The sequence below is a fragment of the Lithobates pipiens genome, unplaced genomic scaffold (genome assembly GCF_037356315.1).
Source record: "Lithobates pipiens isolate NorthernLeopardFrog02 unplaced genomic scaffold, aLitPip1_a1.2 Scaffold_23, whole genome shotgun sequence".
NCBI classification, from domain to species: domain Eukaryota; kingdom Metazoa; phylum Chordata; class Amphibia; order Anura; family Ranidae; genus Lithobates; species Lithobates pipiens.
In genome coordinates this window covers 112,781,756-112,802,959 of record NW_027507785.1, presented here as the reverse complement: position 1 = coordinate 112,802,959, position 21,204 = coordinate 112,781,756, and the positions used below count along the sequence as shown (strand labels likewise).

General features: G+C 41.1%; 1 protein-coding gene across 13 annotated transcripts in view; it reads right to left on the bottom strand.

The window, feature by feature from the left end:
- The window catches only part of PBRM1 (polybromo 1), a 156,545-nt gene that overhangs the window by 103,720 nt on the left and 31,621 nt on the right, over positions 1–21,204 (bottom strand). For 12 of the 13 annotated variants that reach the window (XM_077452205.1, XM_077452210.1, XM_077452209.1 and 9 more), the window contains exons 7-11: positions 15,374–15,442; positions 13,493–13,591; positions 11,782–11,867; positions 11,534–11,625; positions 8,713–8,962 (exon numbers count right to left, since the gene is read on the bottom strand). In XM_077452205.1, the coding sequence (XP_077308331.1) occupies positions 8,713–8,962; positions 11,534–11,625; positions 11,782–11,867; positions 13,493–13,591; positions 15,374–15,442 (596 nt within the window). The remainder of the gene's footprint in view (positions 1–8,712; positions 8,963–11,533; positions 11,626–11,781; positions 11,868–13,492; positions 13,592–15,373; positions 15,443–21,204) is intronic. The other variant, XM_077452206.1, reaches the window with a different exon arrangement.

Genomic DNA, 21,204 nt, shown 5'->3' with positions numbered 1-21,204 from the left:
ATGATCATGACAAAAGTGAGGGATCAGCAAGCAGTGATCTCAAAGCAGTTGGAACCACAGTCACCAAACTATTGGTAACACAATGAGCCGACATGGATTGAAATCCTGCACCTCAAGTTTGCCAATGAACATCTATATGGATTGGGAGAAAGTGCTGTGGTCATATGGGACCAAAATTTAGCTCTTTGGCATTAACTTGACTTGGATGAGAACCTTCTTTCCTCAGCCAGAACATTGAAGATGGGCCGTGGATGGTTCATCCAGCATGACAATGACCCAAAACATAAAGCCAGGGCAACAAAGGAGTGGATCAAGAAAAAGCACATTAAAGGAGTTGTAAAGGCAGAAGTTTTTTTAGCTTAATGCATCAAGATAAAAAAAAAAAAGAAAAGAAAAAAAAAAAAAAAACCTTCTGTGCTTAGCAGCCTCCCCAGCCCCCAACACAAAGCTGCAGCTCGGCTGCCCCAATAGCAAGCTGCTTGCTGTGGGGGCACTCCACAGGAGGGAGGAGCGAGGAGCGGTGCAGAGACAACCAAGAAGAGGAGGATCCAGGCTGCTCTGTGTAAAACCAACTGCACAAGGCAGGCAAGTATAACATGTTTGTTATTTTCATTTTATTTTTTTAAATGAGACTTTACAATCACTTTAAAGGTCATGGAGTGGCCTAGTCAGTCTCCAGACCTTAATTCTATAGAAAATTTATGAAGGGAGCTGACACTTCGAGTTTCCAAGCGACAGCCAAGGAACTTTAAGGATTTAGAGAGGATCTGTAAAGAAGAGTGGACCAAAATTTCTCCTGAGATGTGGGCAAACCTGGTAACCATCTACAAGAAACATCTTACCTCTGTTTTGCTTGGGGATCAAATACTTATAACTCACTGAACTGCAACTCAAACTATAACATTTGTATTATGTGTTTTTTCTGGATTTTTGGTTGATATTCTGTCTCCATCTTTTAAAATACACCTGAGATTTAACTTATAGACTCTTCATTTCAGTTATGTAAATTGTGTGAAAAGCTGGAGTTGTTCTGTAAAGCTGTGTGCTGCAGAGGGCTAGGAGATGCTGTGTGCCCTGGAGAGGGAACAGGGCACTCTGCTATATAAAAGGAATAAGAAACTACCTGTGAAACTGAGGGATGGAAAATGTCTTAGTTGCTAGATACAAAGTAGAACAGGAGGGGAGGGAGAGGGAACAGAACAAGAATTATGCAAAAGGACACCCTAGCAAATCTCACCCATCAACATAGGAAAAAAAAAAAAAATGTTGTGGAGATATGGAAATTCGTCACGGTAGAAAGAAGTAACATCACTTTCTCATTTTGAATATAGATTCAGAAATATGATAGCACTGGCTTATATAGGGTGAGAAAAAGATAGGACTGGCTTATGTATGCTGTTGCAGACGTCACTGATGGCATGTATATTGGAAAGTAAGCATTGTAGTAGTAGTTTTAAAGCTGAACTGAACCCCACCTTTTGTTACACCTTACATAGTTAAAATGGGCCAGCTTGGGCCAAAGAAACTATGTCCCTCACCAACATTTGAGGCCCAGGATGTGCGGTATAAACTGTATGTAGGAGGTTACATTCAGCATACAGCACTGTGTTCCAGGTTTGAGCAGAGACCTTCCCGTACGAGTCAGAGGTTGTGACATCATTAGGCTGCCTCTCTGGCTCAGTCAACCAGGGGAAGTTTTGTCAACATTGCTAGAATTCATCACTTTCTATGAATGGCTGAACCCGGCTCAGATGGACTCTACTGTGTTCCGAGTAAGACAGGAAGGTCTCGGCTCATACCTGGAACACAATGCTGTATGTAGCCTCGGCTAAAATTAACAAAAGCTGGAGTTCAGCTTTAACTTGTGGTATGAAAATAATAGAGTAAGCTATGCGCTGAGGAGGCACATTTCACTTTCTTCGTGATTGACCTACACTCACTCTCTGTGCAAAACTGGTGACTTCACTTCCTGTATGTGCAGGAATTTCACGTCATGCGAATTCCAGAAATCAGTGACTTCTGGAAATACAACTACTAAATCTGGCAGTTTTAGAAGACAAATTGACTAAACATGTAAGAATTTAGAAAAACTGACTTATTCATTGAAAACGTTCCCATTATTGGGAACTCACTTGACCTGCAACCATATGACCCCAGCTGTCCATTCATCCTTTATTCTATGCAAACAGACCACAGGTGTTGCTGTAATTTGTGCCCACAGGCAGATCAAAGTAGGACTCTTGCAAACAGAGACGGTAGCTTCGTGTTTTGAGGAAGGACAGGGGAAAGGAAGAACAATGTCCTCATTGAGGTAGAAAGAAGAGACCACCTTGGTTAGGAACGAATATTGTCTAAAACAGATGTAATAGCTACCAGAAAAGAAACTCTACAAGGGAGGTCATCTAACAAAATATCACCAATTCCAGATTACAGATTCCAAGGTGACATATGAGGCAGAGTTGGGGACTGTATACTGTATGAGCAACCCAATGAAAAAAAAAAAAAAAAGTATTGATAAGGGATTAAAATGCAAGAAGTTTTGAAGGAGAGAGATAAAGCAAAAACCTCGCCCATGAGAGTACTTAGATCATGACCACTTGGATTTTCTTGCTCCGAGTAAGGTGGGAACAACAGAGGCAGAAATATCCCCACCCAGCCATGCTTTTAAAGCCAGCGACTGAGAAGCAGGATGGAATAAGGGACCTTGGGCCAGTAGGTCTGGTTTATTTGGAAGAGGCCAAGGCTAGAAGTCTGTAGGGTTGATTTACTAAACCTGGAGTGGGCAAAATCTGATGCAGCTATGTATAAAAACCAATCAACTTCAAGGTTTTTTTTTTAGCTTAACGTGTTACTAAACCCAGGACCCTGCATTCACTATATCTGGTCTCCCACAGTGCACAGAACATTGAAATGCAATAGTTTTAGTAAATATAAAACGGCTAAATACAAATTTTCATCAGCAGTTAGAGAAGTATGGACAGTGCCGATTGGCCCTGTGCTGATAACATGCATTCTCCCAAGAAAAAAAAAAAAACTCTCTAGCAATACACACCAAACTGAGCATGTTCAGCTTGCCCCCAAGGTTCTGTTCTATCAGGAGATGTTTGGGGACCCTGGAAGAAGGGAAGGATCAGCAGCTGCACCAGATTTTGCACTCTCCAGTTTTAGTAAATCAACCCCTGTATGTCTGTGTACCACATTCTTCTGGGCCAACTTGGTGCAATGAGAACCACGGGATATCTTTCCTTCTCAATCTTGCAAAACATTGAAGCTAGGTTCACACTATTGCAAATTGGATGCGGTTTTCTCCACATCCAATTTGCATGACAGGAGATTGTGACCGTCTCTCTTTGGAGACAGTTCACACATCTCAGCTTGCACAGGAATCCTTTGAGTTTTTGGCTCAGTTTCAGGGCCTAATTCAGGCAAAAGTTCGGCCCCGATTCTTCCCTGAAACGGAGAACAGGGATGCACCGGACCCCTGCTGCAAGCCACATCTGGCATCAGTGTAAACCCAGCCTAAAAGGGAAAATCCGCATTGGAGAGAATTCATAAACCAGCTTAAAATGAGTCCAGAAAAATCACAGGAACATTCACTGTGAACGTCAGAGGTTCCCTGGTGATGGTGGTTGTTCAGTTTGCGAACATCCTTGCCTCCAGGTTCATCCTTGCCTTGGTTTTCCCCACCTGTGACAGAGATTTGAAAGATCTCTGGGTACAGAGACCAGTACCTGGCTCTAGATGTTGATAGCTTAGGAAGTCAACCTGACCGTAAGGGCCGGTTCACACAGCGAGGCGAGGCGACACGGCTCGCCTCGCCTCGCTCCCGCAAGTCGCCCCCGTTCTGTATAATGGAACCGTTCTGAGAGGAGCGACTCGAGTCGCTCCGACTCAGAAAAAAGGTTCCTGTACTACTTCGGGGCGACTTCGGGGGCGACTTGCATTGACTTCTATACAGAAGTCCTCTGCAAGTCGCCGCTGAGCTCCCCGCAGGTCGCGGCGAGGTAAGTCGGAGACGCCTCGCCGCGCCTCGCTGTGTGAACCGGCCCTAAGGCTCAGTTCACACAGGGGCAACACGACTTTTGGAGGCAACTTGGACGTGACTTGACGTGACTTGGACACGACTTACAACACTACTTTAGTCGTCCCAGGCCAGGCGACTTGCCGTGGCCAATCAGAGAATGAGCTCTCGGGGGGGACTCCTTTTGAGAGCTGATAATTCTCTGAGAGTCGTCTCCGTATAGACGGAGATCCGACTTGGAGGCGACCTCCATTGAAATCAATGGGTACCAGTCGCCTACAAGTCGGATTAAAGTAGTACAGGAACCTTTTTCTGAAGTCGGAGTGACTTCAGTAGTGTGCATTAAGACAGCTCTCATTCACTTACATTGATTTCTACATGTTGTGCGACCTGAGGTGACTTGGGGCGACTTGAAGTCGGATCTGAGTCGCCCCTGTGTGAACCGACACTTATGCTGTAATGTGTGTGTCCCCCAAGAGAGTACCTGACTTGTTTCTTTTAGGGCAGCCTGACTTCTGGTGCCCCATGATGGTTTACGTAGGCTACTGCCATGGAATTGTCTGACTGTACCTTGGCTGGGTGACCATGCAGAAGAAAGGGTCCATTACTGTACAGGCTCTCAGTTCCAGAATGATGATAGGAATTTTTGACTCCTGTGAGGACCAGGTCCACTGGACAGTCAAGGAATTGTAAATGCCACCCAGGCTGACATCTATTGTCAACACCTTCCACAGCATGTAAAAGGAAAGATGTTCTCAACTCCAGGGTAGGACTGGAGATCCACCAAGTTAGGGAGAGATTTGGCTGAACACAGGCATTGCACTGTCCAAAATTTGGATTGTTTTTTTCCAATGTCAGTATGTTGGATTGAAGGGGTTTTAAGTAGAACTGGGCAAAGGGAACGGTCTCGAAAGAGGGCACCATCAAACCCAGAACTTTCATGCAGAACTAAACTGAGGGGTACCTTTTGACCTAAGGCTCCTCGTGTGGGAAAATTTGTGCAGAAAGCTACAAACTGGAAAGAATGCTTTCTAAACACTTAAGGTACAGAGGAGAAACTGAATGGTAGTGCTGATGTCAGGGGAAGATAGGGATGTTTAGATAGGCATCTTGCATCTCTACTGATGTAAGAAATTCCCTTTCCCCTAAGAGAAGCAATGACATATTTTGTTGGTTCCAGCCAAAATTTTGGCACATAAAGAAATATTTTTAGAATGTTTAATTCCTGTATTTGCCTGCTGTACCATGAAGTTGTATGAGAAAGTCTACTGTTCTCTTTATATTACTACCTTTATGTGAAATGTCTGGTGTTCCTGACACGCCCCCACTGCACAGCCATTCACTGGGATGTTCAGTGTGCTGCTGCAGTTCTTATGCAGCAGAGAACAGAGGGGACGAAGAAAGGGAGGAAGAAGAAAGGGAGGAAGAAGAAAGGGAGGAAGAAGAAAGGGAGGAAGAAGAAAGAAGAAAATTTATGAAAAAAAAAAGTACATCTATACAAACTCTTTTTTGCCTTTCATTTCTATTTTAAACTGAATGGGTTGTTTTACAAAATGAGGGTTTACAACCACTTTAAAGTTAAAGCAGTAGTAAAGCCTGCTTTGTTATTTTTACCTACAAGCCTATAATAATGCTTACCTGTAGGTAAAATGAATATCTCCTAAACATGCACCATCTAGGAGATGTTCACCTTATATGCAGCCATTGACGTCACCGCCGCATGCGCTCTGAAGGTCCAGCACTGTGCCAGACATTCAGAGCTTCCTGCCAGAACCAGGGGCTCCCGTGGGCATGCCCATGAATGACGTCATCACGGCGCTGTAGCCCGCAAACCCGGAAGGAAGGCCAGGGGAAGATGACAGCCCTCTCAGTGGGGACTGCACGGCTGGAAGGGCTTTGTTCTAAGGTAAGTATTTCATACAATGCATACTAGCACATTATGCCTTTGTCTTTTTTTTTATTCTGCAGCAGTTTACTACTGCTTTAAGTTTGGTATTAATAGAAACCTTTAAACCATTGTTCTGAACTGAAGTGGTGTCTGAAAGTGGTGAAAGGCGATCACTAAATCAGCCTTCTTTTGGTCAAAATCTGGCAGATATAAAAGACAAAACTGTGCAGAGGGCTTATAGGCAGGCTCTGGAGTCCAGGGCTTGGACTGCACGGATGTGCTAAGCCCTGGTTTGGAAGACACCTGAGATAAGTTAAAAGAACTCTTTCACAGTAGCTGACATATAAGTAGGAGACTTTAGTTTCCTGTTGTGGTGTAATAGCATCTGTTACTTAGTGACTTCCTTGATTTATTAAGGAATTCCCCAAATTTTTGACCATCAAAAGGTATGCATTTAAGACACTTTTTAGAAACAGGTTCTGCAAACCAAACTTTTAGCCATAAAAGCCTGCTCATATGCACAGATAAGAGAGTCCTCAACAGACAGGCTCATGTTCTCTAATCATGTGTCCTGTCCAGTTGGCATGAACATTGCAGCAATAGCTGGCTGCAGGGCTGGACCTGCAAGGGCAAAGAAGGCCTTCAAGAGGACTACCTGGTGCCTATCAACAGAATCCTTTAAAGGATCTGTAAAGTGTTCACCGGAACTAAAATGACAGGGTCCTTTCCTGGAACAGTTTGTTTCTTCTTAAACTCCCTTTTCATAAAATACATTTCAGAAAAAAAAGCTTAGGAGGAGCAAAAATCCAGTCAGAATTGGGCCAGTCCTCAAAGTGCACAATCAATTTGTGCATTTACTGAAAATGTCTTTTTAGGCTCAGCCAGTTTTAGTCCCCATAGGGGCTTCTTTAGACTGTGAAGTCAGGTGCTGCTAGGCAAGGCTTAGTGCACACAACATCAATTCCATTTGGCGTGAAACTGCAGCTTGTACCTCAAAATGCACGAGAAAGAAAATCCTCTTTGGCCGTGTTAAAAATCAGGGTTCCCAATACTTTCCACCATAATATCCTCAAGGAAATGAGCTTCCGCTTCTGAATACTGAACTTTTAGTTTTAGAGGACTTTTAGGGTTTCTGCAAAAAACAAAAAAAAAACGAAATTCTTGCTGAGCCTGGCTCTCACCCTTTGCAGCACAACACAATTTCCTGTGCTTAGTCTATAGGTAAGTGATGCAGCCAACCCTTTGGATAGGATATGGAATGTCAATGGTCCTGCTGTCCTCCTCAGAACAATGAGTACCCTTAAAACTGAAGCTTTCACTGCTGTGGCTGTGAGGAAGAGGGTCCTCCCTTGAAACACACACAAGCCATTTGTGATGCCATCTGGTCCCAAAGCCTGGTCCAGGTTGTAGGTGTCTAGAGACCTGGTTTCATTTGCTGGTATACTGACAAGCCTTTTTATCATGTTTGTTTGTGAGTATTACTATTGCCGTTTTTAACTTTAACTTTTTAATAAATTTTATCTTTGGTAATGCACGGTGCGCCCTCCTTTCTCAACCTTTGCAAGCCGACTCTACAGACAAAAACAAGTGACAGGAAAAGGTGGGCAGGAAAAAATATGGCTGTGACGCTTGGCTCAGAACTGCGCATGCACAGTTCTGGTCCGGAGCCAACAGAGACCATCCGGAGTGCCTGCTACAGTGTGTTCGGACGGCGCCGGCGGGGAGCAGGTCTGGCGGAGATAACGCCTGAGCACGTTGTGAGAGGTCATGGTGTAAAGCGAGCAAAGCCTCATGTGTGGGTCTGTGGGATGGGAGCAAGGTAAGCCGGGAACAAGACTGTCAGTGCTGTTTGGACTGAAGGGACCACCTGGCGTGGAGAGAGACTGTCATCATCTGTGCTGCTGTACACAGTGTCACTGTGAGAGAGTCAATTTCATGTGTATGTGCCTGCCCATTCTAATTTCGTGCCCTTCTGAGTCCTGTGCCTGAGCTACTTACTTTCTATAATCGAAAATAAAATGAGAAATAGGTTTTGCTTTCATAGTTACCTTAACTCACATGCCAATTGCATTTGTTTGTAGCCTAAATGCTGACATTTGCACTTAAAACTGTGATTTTGAAACTTTTGGAAATGCCAGTAAAAACTTGGCTGTGCCAGTAAATTTTGGGTGTCGTGTAAGTAAATTTTAATCTGGTAGGCTTATAACACTGCCTGGATATAGGAGCCGCTAACCATGTTCTTATGGTTGTGTCTCTGTAGAAGATAGAAGCTGAGATACAGTAACGTGCTATGTGCATTCCCGGTGGAAAAGGTAGGCAAGGCGTCATCCATGAGGCATGACGCAGTTACCTCATCCTCCCGAGACTGGGTAGGAGGAAAAAACAGCAATTTTAAATTGTTTTCACTGAGAAATGTTAGAGGTAAAATGCCAGGGGTTACCACAAAGTGAACAACACCCAATTTCTCTGCCAATACACAACAGAATGTTCTTTGGACTGATATAATTAGTAGAAAACAAGGAACCAGCGTAGACATACACTTACAGGGAAACACCGTTCAATCACCGGATGGTACAGAGTGGCTGCAGTTATATAGTGCACTCTGGGCAGTTATACAGTGCACTCTAGCAAGTTTTTTTTGTGAATGACTGGTCCCCTAAAAAGGTAGCTGCATATAATCCATGGTCTATGAATAATGTACCACGTCCTGTATGATCACGATATTATTTAAACCCTCAAATGGTAACAAAAGAACACTACTTTCACTCTATAATAAGGTAAAAGAAAACAATCATGTCTTTACCTGATCTGGTGCAGTGAGATAGGATTTTTGATTTGCTGGAAATAATCAGGATATTTTTTCTTTGATGGAAGTTGGAAAAAAGGTTCAGCAATCAACTGGCCTTGGTTATTCCGGCAAGATCTGACAGTCTCATAAAGTTGGTATAATGGACTTGATATGTCCATAAAAGAGGTTATACTTTCACCTTCGGACTCTGGCTCTTCATAGCGGATGGATGAAGTTGATGTTGTTACTGCTGCTGTCACTGCTGCTATGTAACAAATACAAAATATCAGTACTGAAAGCGGTGCATTAAACAGAACTACAAAATACATAATGCATGTTTTAGAGTGGTATATTCAAGTATTCACCCCTTTGGACTGAATTTAAAAAAAAATGGATTTAACTAGGATTCTGAACATATGATTTACAGTACATGCACACTGAAGGTACAAAATATTTTTTTTAAATCGGAATACAAAAGCATGTTGCCCTACGGTCAGTGTTCAGCACAGACAAGAGAACCTATTCCACATTTGTGTGCTTTTTTGTGAACTCTAAAATGGGTATTAATAGGACTACTGCATTCCATAAAGCACATCATGGTGAATAGTGCATCTCTCAAGCTCAGAGATACCACTGGCCTCTTGGTTGCTTCTTTGATTAAACTTCCTCACAAAATCATTACTAGGCAGTCATAGGTGTGCTATATTCTATTTATTTAACTTGCATTTACAAAAGCCACTGTTTGCCTGCTCCTGCAGAAAGTGCAGGAGGAGAAATCAGCGATACATTCCCCCATACACACAATTTAGTCCTCAGTATCTTTATCACCAGTAGGATCTGTCCCCACTCTTTAGTATTAACTCCTCACATTTAGAGAATTTTGGAATAATTAGCAATTAATCGCTCCTAGATGTTACTTGTGTGGCCCAATTAACAAGAAACAATTTGTTCCCGTATGTGTAGTAAACCAAAACGTACTGCTAGTGATTTTAGCAATGTGATCACCCACTAAATAATCACCAGTGTGTTCCTCAAGGTTCTGAAACAGGGATTATATGATGATCACTATTCCATGACAAGCATCAATATCATAGCTCCTAACTGTCCCTGATTTGGTGCAATGTCCCTCTGTCCCTCATTTTGGTCTGATCTATATAGATTTATATAAAATGCACTTTTTAATCTATAAAAAAGTGTTTCCCAGTGCTAAACCTTTCATCTGATTTCTAAACTGCTGCATTTGTAAATTCCAAAAGCCAATTTGAAGGAATAGTAGTGGTAAAAAAAAAAAGCACTTTTGAGTTTAACCAATCTGATTTTTTTGTACAGTTCTCCTTTAAGGGGGCGTGGCATTGGGTGTGTCCTATGCCTGCATACTTTTGCTGATAAGTGTCCCTCATTCCCATCTCAAAAAGTTGGGAGGTATGCAATATATCAGTTTGGGATTTGCACTGTAAAACTAAACCCAACATCAGCAAGATACATGTGTGCTTTCCATACAGCCTAAAACCACAGGATGTATTTATACTCACAAAATTCCTTAAAGTGTTTTTAAACCCCCATTGTAAAAATAATCTAGTGTTGCAGACATCAGTACTTATCACATTTGCTGTGTGGTTTTCCTTTTAACCCGGTGCTTGCTTTTTTATTCTGTCCTTTAAAATACTAAATTCCTGGGTTTCCCCGTTTTCTGGTGGCTCTGTTAGGTCCTTACAGGGTCCCATGGAGCTACCTTTGCATGTAAACTATAGACAAGTCTGCTTATGCTGCCTGCCTCTACAAAAAAAGATTGGCAGCAAGACACTCCCCTGCTTACCCTTCCTCCCAGACAGTGATTGAGAGCAAATGCAGCCTGCACTGTTCTTAGGACTCTGTGCATGTGAGCTACTCACTGAGCGTGTTCCTTTACCCAGAACTCTAGGGATGCAGTGCTGTGCAATCTGGGACTGACAGCAGTGCATAGTGAATAATGCAAGGCTTTTTTTTGCCCACACAACCACCATTATATACCGGGCAATCTTTACCATTTAGCAGAGAGTGCATTATTGAAAACATTGGAGCATTAATACTACTTTAAGTGGTTTATCAAAAACTGACATGCCATATTGAAATGTCATAACCACCTTCTGAAAATACCAGCTGTCTGTAGCTAAAATCATTCAAGAATGCAAAGCCTTTTTATCTTCATGCCTTCGCTATAAGAATGATCCAGGTAAATTAATAAGCATTACATAAAGTGGTGAAATACGTATTTCTACAGCACAAGGTTGTGACAGAACACTGACCTTAAATGACTTGGGTCAGAGCTACACAAGAAACCAAATCGCCAGTAATCACTAAACAGATGGAATAAATGGTTCCCTACTAGGTACACCACACAAAAAGCATGCAAAACTATTAACCTTGTATGACTACACAATGCCCATATTGTACAAGGCTGTTTAAACCGCTTGTGTGGCCTACACCATAGGCAGCTATTTGTACCACTGTATAACAACTGATTGATACCCACAGAAACTACACAGTATAGACTGAGCTACCAAAAGATCACTTATAGGGCCCCAGGCTTAGAGCTATTTTATTCAGACAACCAATTAGTGGCTTTGCCCAAACTCTCCTTCAGAGAACACAAACAAAAAGCCAAAAATCGATCATGTATCTTCTTCTGAAGTGAGATATTTAATCCCCTAGATTGTGGTTGATGAATTTATGAGTGGAAATTTATACGAATAATCCTAAATTTAGGTCAACTTTCACTATGACTGGCAAAGCTTTAACAGTATATCTGGTACTGAAAATATAAGATATCATGCGGACCCCTACACAGAAAGCTTACCATTTAGACTTGCATCTTCCTCACTCTCTGAGCCATACTGCAGTGCCATTGTGATAGCAGACAGTCTATCCCCCTGTGCAGGTCGCTTGTTCCTGAAAGCAGTAGTAGTTATAAAGTATCAGCAAATTATTCATTTTAACTTGGTTTTCAATAAATCCATTCAATAAATCCCTGCCAAAGGCAGATACAGGTATTTTCCTGGGTATAGGTACAGGTATACAATAAAGAATTTAAGAGTAATTTTGTACCTGCTGCGCAAACTTGACTTGGAAGACTCAGTATAATCAATTTCTGACTTCTTCATGGCAAAAAGTTTCTTTATGTTATTTGCATCCTGGAAGTAACAAGATAAATATGTGATTTGTGCTGCTCATAAACATTTATGCTAGCTGAACATTTGTTGATAATGGAAAATGATGGCAATTCAGTTGTACTACAAACATTGAGCTACATTCAAACCTTTGTTTTTCTTTTGGATACAGTGGGGAATGGTTAAAATCCTGGTCAAGGTTTCACCAGACAGGAAGTAACATCTCCAATTGTAACACAGACAAAAACAAATAAAAAGATGCTCTTTTTTTAGTACAGGGGAGTAAGCAAAAGCCTTTGCTCTCTGCATTCCTGTTGCAGATTTTCTCTTCACTTCCTGTCTGGTGATAGGTCAATGAAGCAAAATCTCTCAAGAGCAGCCCTGGATATCAGTAAAAATCTGACACATTTTGTCTTTTGTCATTTTGTCACTTTAAGGCTGGAGTTACATTTGTGTGAGGTGTTATCATATGTATATTAAAGCGGAGTTCCACCCAAAAGTGGAACTTCCGCTTTAAGGCCTCCTCCTCAGCCCCGGTTTGTAAAACTGAGCTTTTGAGGTGGGGGGGGGGGGGGGGGGGTCTGGGGGGCAGGTAACCAATTTTGGCAGGTACCTGCTCCCAATTCAGTTCCGGTCGCCTTAGGCAAGTGATGGTAAACCTTGGCACTCCAGATGTTTTAGAACTACATTTCCCATGATGCTCAGCCACTCTTCAGTGTAGTTGAGCATCATGGAAAATGTAGTTCCAAAACCACTGGGGTGCCAAGGTTCGCCATCACTGCCTTAGGCGATCGGAAGCAGAAGTTCTCCATCCCGAAGTCTTCTGGGAACAAATGACAAGTCCTAGAAGACTTTGGGACCAGTCACAGAGCGCAGAGCCGCTTGCGCATATGCCGTGAGCACTCGGCTGTGAAGCCGCAAACTGTCACAGCTGGCTGCCCACAAATAGTAGAGATGCCAGCGCCGCCGAGGGAGGACATGGGGAGAACATGGCTGTGGCGAGTGCACCGCTGGACTGTGGGACAGGTGAATATGTGTTTATTAAACGTCAGCAACTACAGTTCTTGTAGCTACTGACTTTTAATTAACAAACAAATGACTGGAACTCCACTTTAACATGTGCCATTTTAAGCCAGGCCATTATTTAATAGACTGCCAACACAGTGACAACAGGCCTTTTTAAACACACATGCACCATTTTTTTTTCTAGTGTGCCACAGAGCACAAAAGGCACACCCATGTCTACTGGGGTGTGCTAGGCTGCCATTCTAAATTAAGGGCACTGCAATGCACCACAGTTCCCATGTTATCATGATTTGCAGTAACATGCACACAATACTGAATGAGAAACAAGAATCTGGCCTAAGAACTTCTACACACAGGTGTTGAAAGGGGTGCGTGATGAACATTTTTGATGCCCTTCCAAACATATCCCTATTGTTTGATAAGATAGTCCTTACGAGTCAAATGGCTTGGTCATAGTGTTATGTAGCTCTGATTCTTAAGGGCAGCTGAAATGAACTGCTTCTCCTGAGAGACACTCCCCATTTGGAGTGCAGGAAAAACTGCACTGGATTCTCGACTGCATGCATCATCTGTATGAAATGTATCGGACTTAAAAGGAATTCTAAAGGTATTTATTTACTGACCTTAAACACCTGTGAACCTGGTTCATTGTAGGTTTTAGCATTCTTTGCTAGCAGATCCATGTCTTTCGCCATGGCATTAACACTTTTATAATAACCAGACTGTAATAAAAACAAATGACAATATAAAAACAATTAACATTTTAGGTTCAGCCTCTAACATTTTACCCCAGAAAATCCCTTGAAATAAATTATAGGACTAGAAGAAGAAAAGAAAAGAAAAAAAAGTTTATCGACGGTCGATAGGAAATAAAAATGCACCCTAAACTAGTGGTCAGTGGGAAGAATGCCCCCTTTACAGTGGTGGTCATACTGCCACCATAACACAGCTAAAAAGATCACTGGTGTCATGAAGCTGACTATTTTAAATAGCATTGGCCCTGGACCTATGCAGCAAACATTAAAAGGGAAGCCACATTAGCCTCAAATTAGCCACACAGCTCAAGGAACCCATAATAGCCTCTTTTTTCAATCTTTTTGGAGTCACAGATCCCTTTTAGAATCTGATGAAAGCTGTGGACCCCAACAATGATACAAATTTAATTATAAACATTAAACAAATTAACATGGATCAAGGACAAGTCAAGAGATGCTTAGTGGCAGGGAGAGTTTTCATTCATTACTTTCAATTGGAAACCATTGATTGTTACAAGGGGTGTTGCTTTATAGGGAAGGCAAATGTTTCTCTTTATCTTCTCCCCACTAACACCCTAAACCCATGGACCCCAGGTTAAGAACCTTGCTCCAGGGGAACCCTGGTTCAGAGAGGTTCTTCTAGAAGAATAACAGACCCCCTACCTCTAAAATGATAGTCAAATGAAAGCAGGGAAAATGTCAGTTTTCAACAGAATATCATTACAACCCTAAGAGAAACTGCACAAGACCAATCCTTACTTTATATTTTTATTGATACACTTTTATAAATGTAAGACAACCACATCACCCTACAGAGAGTCCTCTTTGCTTGTTTATTCACTTTCCAATTAGCACCGAATTGTGATTCTGCAATTTTTATTTTTTTTCACAGTATAGCCAATGGGAAGCAGATTTAAACTGGCATGCTTTTTTTTTTATCTGTCTTTTCTAGTTTAAGCGATTCCCAATAAAAATGCCACTAAGGAAAAAAAAAAAAGACAAATGAAAATAAAGAATGCAAGTTCAAGTAGTTGTTTAACTGCAAGATTTTACCCCCTTTATGACCAGGACATTTTTTTGCTATAACTGGCAATTGTGCAGTCATGCAATACTGTACAAAAATGATTTTTTAGATAATTTTTTCACACACATAGAGCTTTCTTACCACAGTTTTTTTTATTTTTTGTGATATAAATGAGAAAAAAAAAAAAAGACAAGAAAAATATGTTCATGATCATGGATTTTTTTTTCTTTTTACACTTTGAATGCTGGTACCAGCAATGCTTTCAACTGAATTACAACTGTGAATACTAGTGATCTATGATTGCCTACAGCTAATCACATGGTACAGGGTGCTGTGATTGACCTGGGTACTATGTGACAGTTGTGGGCCAATCACAGTTCACTAGCAAAGCTGTTATGAATGATATTCATTCATAACAGCTTTGTTGACATTGTGGGCAGTCGGCAAGTGGTTAAAAAAAATCATTTCAAAGGATGAAAAAAACTGCAGTAAACTAAACCTTTTCTTTCAGCCTTTATTATGGTTTTCTAAGACAGACCAAAACCACTGTTGCGTACATAAACAATTGAAGAACCAGCCTGTATGATAATCTTTGATGCCTGCAAAACCCAACAAGATTCTCGCAGTGCAGTTTACAGTAGAAAAAGAAGATTGGATTGCTTGCTACAGGCAAAGATTATTCTTTTATACAATTAATAAGGCCCTGCATAGCTAAGGCTGCATACCTGTATCCTCTGGGATATCATCCTCAGATCTATGGGTTCCTTAATTATTGCATAGTAGTCTGGATAATGCTAGAAACAATAAAATTAATTTAAAAAAATATATAAAACCAGCTGTATAAAATAAGAATCCATACATGAATTTCATTTATATACAAAACAGAATGCATTTTGTTTTTTCAAATAAAACTGTATATAAAAAACCTTCCCACTATCACATAAACTAAGATTGTTAACATAAATGCAAGAAGGCAGGCTAGAAGATAGCCCAAGACCAATCTCAATTGCCAACCAAAATCAATCTGCTAGGGAAAATAAAACATCCACATAAGCTTAGTTAGCAAGACTGAGAGCATCTATCAGTGTTTCTACGTATAGATATTAAAGCAGTATGACATGCAAAACCAAAAATATAATATATTGCAGCTTACCAATCCTTAAAAGTTGTGGCTGCATACGTTTTCTTTTTTAAACCACTGAGAGTTGAGTTGCATGTTTATATAGCGCTGTCCTTTACCCCGAAGGGTCCCGACGCACTTACAAACACATACACATACTAGGGCCAATTTATTTAGACAGGATCAGATTCGCCTACCAGCATGTCTTTGGAATGGACCAGGCTTTTTCTGGCAGTTTTTGTTCACATGTAACAATCAGTTTTAGAACCCCCAAATGTTCCTTTTTTTTTTTTAAACGAAAGGCCCTAGAGAATAAATTGGTGGGTTTTGCGATTTTTTTTAATGTCATACAGTATTTGCACAGTGATTTTTCAAATGCAATTTTTTAAGGAAAGCATACACTTTTTATTTTTTTAATGCAAAAATGCAATACATAATCCAATTTAGGGCTGCAACTAACAATTATTTTCATAATCGATTAGTTGGCCGAATAATCGATTAATAACCTTAAAGGAAAAAAAAAAGCTAATTTGTTGTTGGGCAGATTAAAAACACAAATAAAAAAAACACAAATTGCCGCAAAAACACATCATTACATGCTTTTCTGCAGCTTCTCCATTGAAGTATATTGAACCAAAAAAAGCACAGTTTTTGCGTTAAAAAGAAAAAATAAAATAAAAAAGTCCTCGTCTTTTCCAAATACGCAGCAGCTGAAAAAAAATCATGGATGTGAATGTGTCCCATAGGAAACCAAGTAAATGAACTGCAGTGTGTTTCTGCAAAAAGCACCAAAAAACAAAGAGGTGTGACCCAGGCCTGAGATGTTTCGTAACATAATGGGGTTAAAAAAAACTAAAATTAGTACAAAAAGAGCAAATAATCGCTACTGTAAGGGGTTCATTTTTTACCATGGAACAGTGAAAGTAATATTTACAGTAGCGATTTGCTCTTTTTGTACTATAAAGGGTTAATTTAGTTTTTTTTTTAACCCCATATGTTACTGGCCAATTGATCGATTATGAAAATAGTAATCGACTAATTTCATAATCGATTAGTTGTCTCGGTCCTGATTCAATTTTTTGTACACTATAAAAGATGAAAGATGTTACACCGAGTAAATATGTACCAAACATGTCTCACTTTAAAATTACGCACCCCTGTTCAGCGGGGACAATCAACATAAATTTTACTATCCATAGGCAACATTTTAAAAGCCTTTACAGGTTACCATTTCATTTAAAGAGGAGGTCTAGTGCTAGAATTACTGCCCATGATCTGTTTGTGGCGATACCTCACATGTGTGGGACGATCGCTGTTTGCATGCGGGACCAAGGCATGGAGGCACTTTAACCACTTCCCCCAGGTCGCCGTCATATGACGTTGGAGACATGAAGTGGCGATATCTGAATGAGGCCGAATGCAGCAGGTTTTTTGATCTCAGGTTAGAGAGATAGAGGATAGATCTGGGAACTTATAGACCCCAGATCTCTCCATAAAGAGGACCTGTCATGCCATTTTCCTATTTCTTGTAATAGGTATAAAAAGGGAAAGTGTAAAAATAAATTTAAAGTGCCCCTGTCCCCATGTGCACGCACACAGAAGTGAATGCATATGTAGGTCGTGTCTGCATATGTAAAACGACATTCAAACCACACATGAGGTATCACCACAAATGTTAGAGAGCAATATTTCTAGCACTAGACCTCCTCTGTAACTCTAAACTGGCAACCTGTAATTTTTTTTAAACCGTAGCATATCCAGATTTTTTTAAGTACTGACATTTGGCGCCATTCCACGTGTGTGCAATGTCAAAGAGACATATTAGGTATCGATTTAATCGGCAAAACATTTTTTTCAAAAGAAATCATGTTAGAAAAATTGCTGCACAAATGCTGTGTGACATAAAAAGTTGCATTGACCATTTTATTCCCTGGGGTCTCTGCTAAAAATATTATATAATATATATATATATATATATATATATATATATATATATATATATATATATATATATATATATATATATATATATATATATATATATATATATATATACACACACACACACACACACACACACACACACACACACACATACTGCTTTGGGGTCCTAAGTAATTTTCTAGCAAAAAAATTATGACGATTTTTACATGAACCAGAGAAGTGTCAGAACTGGCTTGGGAGGCAAGTGGTTAATTTTATTTTTACACTGATGCTTTAAATTATTATTTTTTTTTCTTCTTCATCGTGTCATTGCTTTCATAAGGAGCGTAAACATCCTTGTGACAGCAATAGTCAATAAGACCCAAAATCCCTCCTCTGCACCTAAAAGCATTTAAAACACCAAGATGTGTTTTTTAAAATGGCGCTAATGACATCTGGATTAAGCAAGTGATGTCAGGTCATTGCTTCCAGGTTACCATAGTAGAGACCCAAAGCAGATTTGGATGTCCAATCAGCCAGGCTCGGGTCTTTATCAAGCTGCAGAAGGTGACTGGTCAGCAAGTGGTTAAGCTTTTTCCCCTTATGTTGACCTGGTGATCCGGCCAGTAACACTTCCTGACAGAGCCTTATGGGGAGATCGGATGAAAACGGATCGCCTGTCCGTTTTCATCTGATCTGCCAGATGGATGAAAAATAGGGTCTCCATCTATGTGGATTTCACGGACAGTATTGGATTGGATAGCAGCAGGTGTCAGCGGACATGTCACCGCCAACATCTGCCGCTCCATAGGGCGGACTTCATTGTCCGATACGGTCCACCTAAAAAACTGACAGGTGGACCTCATTGGAAAGCCTGTGTGAAAGGAGACTTAAGATTTACACAATCTGGATGGAGGAGCAACAAAGTCACCGTTGGACAGCAGTATTGTGAATCTGGAGGGAAGGTAATGTTAGGGTTCATTAGCATTTATAATGTGTTTAGGACATGTTACATTTTTGCGACCTCTTTGCAAGATGGATGCGTATACTTGAACTCTGACACTTGGCTTGGTGCAGCTTAACTTTGCAGAAACAAAAAGCTTTTCCACTGGCAAAAATGCTCAATGCCTTTGCTCCTTACTGGCAATGTCAGTATGGCTGGTTTGATAGTTTTGCCTGTGTTTCGTCAAATTAGGTGACCCCTCACATTTTGTAACAGAAGGGACGTTCCGTCGCCATCTACACCTCGCACTCGTCCATAGTAAAGATACATTGAGAAGGTGACAAGCGCACATCTTGTTACACCCACCGGAGCCTTGCATTTCACACTTATTTTTAAACAGTAAACTGAGTTTATATAGTGAAATATAGTATTTTAAAAGCGGTCTTGCTGTTTTGATGTCAATTTTTTAAAGCAGCGGCATTCTGTCATATTAAGAAACCTGTGAGATTAGCAGGCTCGTAGCTCCTTTTAAAATGCAACATCTAAACCATCAGACTGATTTTTAAATACTGTATTTTAGAATTGCATTATATAAGCTGCGTTTACTGTTAAAAATAAGTGTGAAATGCATGACTTGCGGGGTGTAGCAAGAGGGCGGCCATAGAACGTCACTTCCATTCCAAAATCTGACAGGTCGCCTAATCAGAGGAAATGCCTGCACACAGAAGCAAATGGGGTTACCGCACAGCTGCTCTGTACAAACAAGGAGCTGCTCTATCCTTGTTCTCTATTATTTCCCAGTGTATTCTGGGATTAAGAAACCTCCACCATCTCCATCCCAGTGCCCAGCTAACAGGGAAAAAAGTATTTGATCCCCTGCTAATTTTGTACGTTTGATCAGGCTATAATTTTAATGATAGGTTTATTTTAACAGTGAGAGACAGAATAACAAAAATATCCAGAAAAACGCATTTCAAAAAAGTTTTAAATGGATTTGCATTTTAATGAGGCAAATAAGTATTTAACCCCTTCGCATAACAGGACTTAGTACTGGGTCGCTAAACCGTTGTTGGCAATCACAGAGGTCAGACATTTCTTGTAGTTGGCCACCAGGTTTGCACACATCTCAGGAGGGAATTTGTCCGACTCCTTTTTCAGATCCTCTCCAAGTCATTAAAGTGTTTGTTAACTCAAAAAAATAAATAAATAAATAAATAAAATCAGATCCTGTTCCCTTAAAGCTGATTAAACAGCACACAGTGCTTGTGCTGTGTAATCTGCCACTCTCTAAACTGTAGAAAACCTGACTAATCCTGCCACTTCTTATATCCCCCCCCTCCCCTCTGCGCTGACCACGATAATCAGGGCTGCTGAGCCTTGAGCACCGTGGTCAGCATACATCCTTCCATCATCCGCAGCTGTCCCCTCTGCTCTCCTCTCTCCCCCTCCTCTCTGTCTGTCAGCTATGTGTCTCTGTCTCCACCCCCCCCCCCCATCCCCGCCACTATTAGTACAAATAAAAAAAAAGTTACAAATAGTCACTACCAGCCCCTCTAGTATAGGCAGGCATACCACACTGTGTACATTTTTTTTTTTTTTTTAAACGAGGATTGTAAATACATTTTTGGAGCTATCTTCAGCCCGGTCACGTGACTCGCAGCCGCTTTACATTTCCGAGACAGGGTTTCTGCGGGAGGGGCTGAGCAGCCACATGACCACCCCGGCTGATGTCAGAGGGAGACCTTGGCCCCTCCTGCAGTAGCCATGTATCGGAGCTGTAAAAAGCCACGAGTCACGTGACAGGCCTGAAGATGGCTCTAAAAAGGTATTTACAATCCTTGTTTTTAGAAAAGACATATACAGTGTGGTATGCCTGGCTATAATAGAGGGGGTGGCAGTAATTTATCATTTTGAGTTAACAAACACTGTGCGGTTTTCAGACGGATGCTTGGCAACTCAAACCTTCAGCTCCCTCCACATAATTTTCTATGGAATTAGGATCTGCAGGCTAGGCCACTCCAGGACCTTAATGTGCTTCTTCTTGAGCCACTCCTTTGTTGCCTTGGCTGTGTGTTTCGGGTCATTGCCATGCTGGAATACCCATCCACGACCCATCTTCAATGCCCTGGCTGAGGGAAGGAAGTTCTCATCTAAGATTTGACAGTACATATACTTGTCCATAGTCCTTTTGATGCAGTGAAGTTGTCCTGTCCCCTTAGCAGAAAAACACTCCAAAGCATAATAATATTTCCACCTCTGTGTTCTTGGGGTCATAGGTGGAATTCCTCCTCCTCCAAACACAGCGATTTAAGTTGATGCCAAAGAGCCTGATTTTGCTTTCATCTGACTACAAACACTTTCACCCAGTTCTCCTCTGAATCATTCAGATGTTCATTTTCAAATTTCAGACAGGCCTGTACATGTGCTTTCTTGAGCAGGGGGGCCTTGCGAGCGCTGCAGGATTTCAGTCCTTCACAGCGTAGTGTGTTACCAATTGTTTTCTTGGTGACTATGGTCCCAGCTACCTTAAGATCATTGACAAGATTCTCCTGTGTAGTTCTGGGCTGATT